Source organism: Mya arenaria, chromosome 8 (genome assembly GCF_026914265.1).
Source record: "Mya arenaria isolate MELC-2E11 chromosome 8, ASM2691426v1".
Taxonomy (NCBI): domain Eukaryota; kingdom Metazoa; phylum Mollusca; class Bivalvia; order Myida; family Myidae; genus Mya; species Mya arenaria.
The window spans coordinates 736,767-744,082 of record NC_069129.1 but is presented as its reverse complement, the minus strand read 5'-3'; the positions used below and the strand labels follow the sequence as shown (position 1 = coordinate 744,082).

General features: G+C 35.1%; 1 protein-coding gene across 1 annotated transcript; it reads left to right on the top strand.

Moving 5' to 3' along the window:
* The first annotated feature begins 3,860 nt into the window (after positions 1-3,860).
* On the top strand, positions 3,861-7,221 carry LOC128245150 (uncharacterized). Its single transcript, XM_052963396.1, has 3 exons — positions 3,861-4,062; positions 4,287-4,404; positions 4,527-7,221. The coding sequence occupies exons 1-3, from the start codon at positions 4,000-4,002 to the stop codon at positions 6,053-6,055; spliced, it is 1,710 nt and encodes a 569-aa protein (XP_052819356.1). The 5' UTR covers positions 3,861-3,999; the 3' UTR covers positions 6,056-7,221.
* The last annotated feature ends 95 nt before the right edge of the window (positions 7,222-7,316 follow it).

Below are 7,316 nucleotides of genomic sequence, written 5' to 3'. Positions count from 1 at the left end.
TTTAAACAATCACTAACATTACAAAAATGTACCGCCCGTTATTTGATGTGAAACAAAATACGAAATGTTTGTTTGGACTAAGTAGCCATTACGTGAATAGATGTCAATTATTGGATCTAAAACAACTCATCTTGTTTATTTTCACTGTTTTTATTTGCACTAACCAAGCCTTTTCCGAAACTCTATATCGAACCATATTAATCTTGATATTGACGACATATCAGATGACTTTTATGAAACGCTGGCAAATTTGTGAACAAAGCATACAGGTCACGAGCCATATTAGCTATGCTATGACAACATCTGGAACCAACTGCAGCATCGTTGTCGCATTTGAGATGCAATTTTCGGTTATTGGTGGTGTATCGTGTTCTTTGTTTGTAACAATTTAGAAAACCTTATTCCAATTTTAAATGGTGGTTAAAGACTAAATATGGAACATAAATTGGCATGAAGAAAACAGTAATGCCTATCGCATGACTTAAATGAGATTAATCTCCCGTACCAAGGCTGGTAAGAACGTCAGTCATGATATTAGAATAATTATAATACAATTATAAACATGATTATTACTTTAATAATTTACGCACTTTGAATGATAGAGATACGTCCAAACGGTGCTTTAATAAATTTATGAATCCTGTGTAATGAAACAAAAACATCCTAAATCGATTTCTATTTTTAATATTTTCCATTGATATGAATCCTTTTACCGAAAGCTTGAAAATGAAACCTAAATTTTGCCAGATCACTCATCCATGTATGGTAGGTTCCAGGAAGGATATCTTTATAAATGATTTCAAAAACTCAGGGATTAATTCGTGTGCAATTCTATGCAGCGTCTCAAATTGATATCAATATAATAAATTCATAATAATAGAAATATGCAAACCAAAATTTAGATGGCTGATAATCGGAATTTCTCGAAAAGGTAAAAATGAAAAGAATAACAAGCTGAAAAAAGGAAAAAATGCACACATGTTATCCGAGATATGTCCGAGAAATAACTAAAAAGTGGTCAGAAAAACAGGTCTTGGCGTGATTCGCCCACTGAAGTGGAACTGCATTATCTAGAAAAGGCCGCTTAAGTGAGATTTTCATATTCAAGGGGTAAGTCCATGGTTATTTTGAAGTTTGTCATCATTTACCTGGATTCAGCTCCTTTAATTCCGACACCCCTCATGCCAAGGGGAAGGAATAAGAACCCAGCTGCTGCCTACATTGATGCTAATGCCACCGAGGACAGTAGGTCGCCACCATCCATCGCCAAAATAAATGACCTTAGAACTGTACAACACCCAGACGAGGATCTGGACCAGCAATAACTCTCCTTCCATGAAGCCTTCCCTTCATGTGCTTATTCCTTTGCTAGGTTTGGTGGTATAGGTATAGAAATTATCTCGTATACCACACTACAGGTATGGCAGAGTTCACCTTTCATCGTGTTGACCCCCGACCAAACACCATCGGTTTTTGGTTGTTCGTGCATTTCGAAGTACTCCGATTGGTAAGAGCGGTGCTTTATAGAACTAAATTCTATTTTAAAATTGTTCAGGTAAAACTCCAATTACCAATCCAATTAGACGAAAGAAAGGAATCGATAAATCCCCTATGATAATGAAATTAAATAAGCTGTAACTATGCTAATTGAAAACTTTTTCTGCCTTCCATGGCTCATCTTTAGCTTCGAAACAAGAGTCCAATGTTAAAAACTTCTATGCAAGCATTAGTTAAGCAAACTGTAAGAAAGGTAAATTTAAGGTACAAGACAGAGCACCAATACATACACAGAGAACATGTTTGCTTCACTGTTATTAGCATGTCATAAACACACATATTTCTGTCCGATGGTTCATTCACTATCTACCTTTATACTTCGTTAGAACTGTTTCCCAGGTAAGTATTGTCTTTGTAAGATTTAAATCTTTTTTCTATTCTTTTGTTTTTGTATATTTTTATGTCGTACTATGTTTATTTGTATAGAATGTGAAAAGTATTCTGTTTCGCTTGCAAAAGAAATAATAATTTAAAGAGAAATTATGTGAAAAAACAACACATGATCCAAAAAACAACTCTTTAAACATATAATAATTATTAGTGTGCCATAAGTACATACAATTTGTCTAGAAACCGCTTAAAAATTGTTATAAAGCATTTATCACTGACGTCATATACTAAGTATTTCAGTAAACATTTTGAAAGAGAAGGTTGTCAGTATAACCACAACCTGATATGAAAAGGCGACATTTTATGTAGTATGATACTTAATGTAAATTACTTAACACTTATAACAAACATTTACATTCCCCTTAATCGGACACTGACCAGGGTTTTCGTCGTTTCTGTTGTCGTTATTAGAAAACAATTTGCCGGAGAGGCACCATAATATTGGTCTCCAGTGAAATAATAAACTGAGGTGTGAACAATAATTCATGCTTTGTGACGAATGGTGCAAATCGAATATATTTCATTGTCATCGTGGGATACATTGATAGCTGCAAATATATGGAAATATATCATAAATCGCTTTTGCCAGCCATTTAATATATCAACGTTACATTTTCCAGTCTTCTGATGATAATGTAATTTTGTTTGTTGCAGACAATTGGTGAAAAGTCCGAATAAACGTTCTATGAACGCATCTTTCAAACAAAAATTATGATACATGAAAAGTCAAGTATCTATAGAATCCTGTTGAATAATTCAGTTCCCTAAGTTCCGACACCCCTCTATAAGACAGAGAAATGCAGCAAGAGGTTAATATGTAAATATGTAAGTACTTACCTTTTGGGTATTTGACATTTTAAATGCATGCAATTGAGCACGTCATTGTCATGGTTTAAACAATTTATGGGTGCAATAATAACAATCACTTCCAAATCATCGTGTATATAAGCGAAATAAGAATTATTATTTACGTTAATTATTAACGTTTACATATTTAGTTAAATCCTCGAAAAAGTATGTTCCCTTTAGATGCTCTACAAAATACTATAACATGCGTCCTAAAACAAATATTCTATTGTATCTCAATGTAACCCATACGAATTCAAACTTTAAAAATATCCCAAGTGTGTTTGAATGTTTAGGATCACCAGAAATTCGAATTCGAAACATTCGAAAGTCGATCACTCTCGTTACTGCAAATTTGAAAGAATCCGAATGATACTTTTCCGACGTCAATGGCAGTGACAACTTAAACAGTTTGTCGTATAAAGATCAGTATGTTCTGTTTGTATTAACTGTTTGTTAATTGTGTGTTTATGAAATGGGTTGCTACGAATAACTGTGTATTGAAATTAAGCCCTACTTAATCATGACAAGCTCTTAAATAATTCAGTCAAATTATGAGGTACTAAACGGGGTGGCTAGGTCAAATGTCATGGTGATGACACAGGGAAAGGCGCCTATACCTTTATGAACTGCATATTGTACTGATCCGTGTACGCGTAGCTATGATTAAAAGGGACTGGTAAGATAAAAGGGTACTATGAACCCATTCTTCATTTACATGAAACGATAGGAAATACATTGCGGGTTAAAACGATAAATATTTTGTTAACAGCTCTATTGTTATCAGTACGCTAGTCCTGTTTATTTTGGATCATCACTCGTGACTAGACCAATTAGGAAGGTCAAGCAAAAACATATATTTTACCAGCTGTAATTGAAACCTGCTTTGTCAATAGAAGACTGTACTGTATATACTCAATACATATTCCTTATCATACTGAGCTAAATATCCTTGTTATTTAGTTTGTAAATTATGTTATCTGCGCTGATGTATGTACACACTGCATTGTTAATTAAACTTCCTCTTTCTTATCAATTTCAGATAACTGATTTATTTATCACGAAGGCATCGCGAACATATACATGTGTGCAGTTTTGATTCGGAAATAAAATAGAGACATTGTTATGTCAGAAGGACGGAAATAACTTGGATCGCCAATCTCGCTATATACGTAATACAGCATTTGTTTTGATTTAAAGGCAGAAATGGACTTTAACAATGGTGGGATCACTTATTCGATTGTTTTCCAAGCCAGTAGACATTTTGAGGTGAGCTTTCAAGCGTGTTTATGGTTTGTATATTGTGAGCGACGGAGAGCCTAATACTCTTGGTCTGTGAGTAGATGTGCTTATCGTTTGTGTTCTGATCGCCTGTTTAGCAATGGCAATTGTACCATTACTCTTTATATAAGTAGTAATGTAATGTAACTTTAAAAAAATACTTAGTTTGATTCTATCTTTAATTTTATGCCATCAATTCCATCATATTTCAGAGTGGTTTTCAACAAAGATATAGCGGAATCAATGCAAACGACTGGCGGATGCCTATTATACGTTACGGACTCAACTTCTTTGGATGGAAGGAAAGACTCTTAAGTTCAAATTACACAGGTACTATATATATTGAGTTATTTAGATATGGGGTATATGTGTGGGGCACATTAGGTATATGCTTTTAAAATAAAAAAATCTATGATTGTTCGTATCATTCATTTCCTTTCAATTCATTGCAGGTAACTTTGAAATCAGTCAACAAAACTGGAATTCTTCTGCAAGAAGAGTAGACGCGGTAATGCATCTCTTCCTCAATGGACTAAGATACTTTGCTTGGGAGTATAACGGTCTTGTGGTAGAGCGATATATCACACAGGGAAGCGCTAGAGATGGGTTGAAGGTCATAGCCGCCGACGAGTTTGATTCAATGGTCCTTTTCAAAATACCAGAGCTATGGAAGTATCTCGCTGCCGATCGCGACACAGAAGATCCTAGTTTCTGTCGAATGAAAGTAGTGGGCCTCACAGGTTCTCAAATCCAGCATAGGTTTCCGCGCTTATGTAAAGAAGGAGTATTTATCTTATCTAAAAGTGGTGATATATACTTTAGTTCAAAGGCGATGCATGAACAGGTATTCGAGTCGATGATTGACAAAACAATTGCGAGAATAAACAACCTGAAAAAAGCTTGGATCAATGAAGTCAAACTGTCACGGAAAATGAACCCACCCGCAATCAATATCGAAATACTAAACCGCGGTATCAGACCAAGCCATGGTACTCAGAGAATTGCCATCGACTTCGTTCCTGCCATTTGCATAGATACAGAGTCAGTTAAATTTCGCGGATCTCTACGTGAGTTTCCTATTTATGCTGTATGTAAATGGCAAGGAAAACCAGAGACAGATTGCCACACGTGGAGTGTCAAGTCCAATTCATATGAAAATGCTTTGATAGATGCCGCCCGCAAGGATGAGAGGGGACTTCTCGTGTTGAATGCATTGATGTTGGTCAAGACATTCTTCCAGAATGCTAAAACGATGAACCTTCCTCTTCAGTTGGTCTATGTATTGAAAACATATCATCTGAAGCAAATCATGCTGTATTTGCTAGGATTTCTTTGCTACAAACACACACATATCACAATTGATGGCACAGAGGCTGCATTGATCTATTTTGTACGAGTAATGGACATGGTACTCATGAATAAAAGCTTGCCTCATCTCTTCTTTTCAGACGTTGGTATTTTGCAAAACGTGATTCCTGGGTGTAATTTGCATTGCGGCCGTGACGTAAACCTTTTAGAAAATGTTTCCACCGAATCAGCCAGCCAAGCAATGAAAGATTTGGAGTTAAAGTTGATGCCAGCTTTAGGAATAAGGTGGGTTGACAAACGCGATTTAGACCAAGGAAGCTTTTGCAACGATTTCGTCACAAATGTCCTGAAACAAAGGCCCCAGATTGCAAATTCATACATCATCAAATCAGCTGAAGCTTTGCAACAGCAGCAACAACAGCAACGACAAGAAAAACAACAACTCAATCAGCAACAACATTTCCTTACAAGAATACATCAGATAGGAAACATGAGGACAATGAGAGGATTCGCTGAGCAACGGCCACAATCCGACCTCGTAGTCAAACATTTCAATGAAAGCCTAAACAGATTTGATTTAAGGGTTGGTACCGCACGTCCTCCTAGATATCATCCGTATATATTGCCTGAGGGCGTTAGGAAGTTTGCTGGTGCTACTCCGACTTATTTCTAAACAAACAACAATGTATTGGTCTATTCTGCGACAATATTATGGCATTGTATGTAAATACATTGTCGAGAACAATGAACTATACTTCAACAACTGAAAAACTATAAACAAGTAATATGATAATGCTGTAAAGGATAGTGTCCCATAAATGCTTTTACTCGATAAAAAATATGCTTTTGAACTTTTGAACATTTGCATACTAAAAACTTCAGGTAAGCAATTTCAAAAATGTTTAAAAAGTATATATTTGCAGACTAAGGTGACACATCAAACCTGAATTTAACGTGACAAGGTTGAATGTTTAGAAAGTTTTTTTCAGTTTGATTTATACACATATACTGCCTGGATTAACTTCATGCTTATCTTTTTTATTTCTACATTTGTCGCGAACTTTTCGAATAAGTCGTTGAAACCCTTTTTTTCATAATTGGTATTTATTCATTTGATGCAGATGGTTAACAATTATTTGACCATACATAAGATTGTTCTTTGTTATCTAATAATAGTTCATGTTACACTTATACACTGTACCGTTTTGTACCGTTGATCTTGTATTTTTCAAACATGAGTAAATCATCTTGTTAACTTTTTATTTTGGCATCGTTAAGGTTTAACATGGTCTATTTGCTACACTGGAGCTTTCAACCGTCTTGCATAAGCAGTACTAGTTTTGTTAGCACGTGACTCCATTCTACGAATCCTCGTGCACTTCACATGCAGTTTGGAGGTAATAATAAACATGTAAATAAGTTCACCATTTGGTACGAAGGATATCATTTTATGGGACAAATTGCACTTACTGTATTCAGTTTAAATTAGATAACAAGTGTTTCAAATCTACATACGCTGATTTTAATTTACCATCGGCTTGAATACTGAAATTTATTAACGGGTGTTATTGTTACATTAAATCCAGTGTTTCAAGAGTTGGCCTTATATAGTAGAGCTAAACAACGGCATTTGCTGATTCATTTTCATATACACGGAGTGTATTTTGTTTTTTTACATTTGTTGTAACCCGTTAATTTGAAGTTTCGATTTTCGGTTATTACATTTCTCAACACACATCTACATGTCGCATTACTTTTTGATAAGATTAGTTTCGCTTTACCTATGTACGTGAAGCATAACCATTTGAGTGTCATGTTCTTATCATTACATACGCTTTTTCCGATAATAAATAACAAATAATACCCAAGTTTTAGTTTTGATGCGACGCGAAATTATGAACTTCACATCGTACTCGTATAATACGAGATCAGAA

Coding starts and splice junctions, on each gene's coding strand:
- LOC128245150 (XM_052963396.1), top strand. CDS start 4,000: ATGGACTTTAACAATGGTGGGATCACTTATTCGATTGTTTTCCAAGCC. Junction 4,063..4,286: donor AAGCCAGTAGACATTTTGAG/GTGAGCTTTCAA, acceptor ATCATATTTCAG/AGTGGTTTTCAACAAAGATA. Junction 4,405..4,526: donor CTTAAGTTCAAATTACACAG/GTACTATATATA, acceptor AATTCATTGCAG/GTAACTTTGAAATCAGTCAA.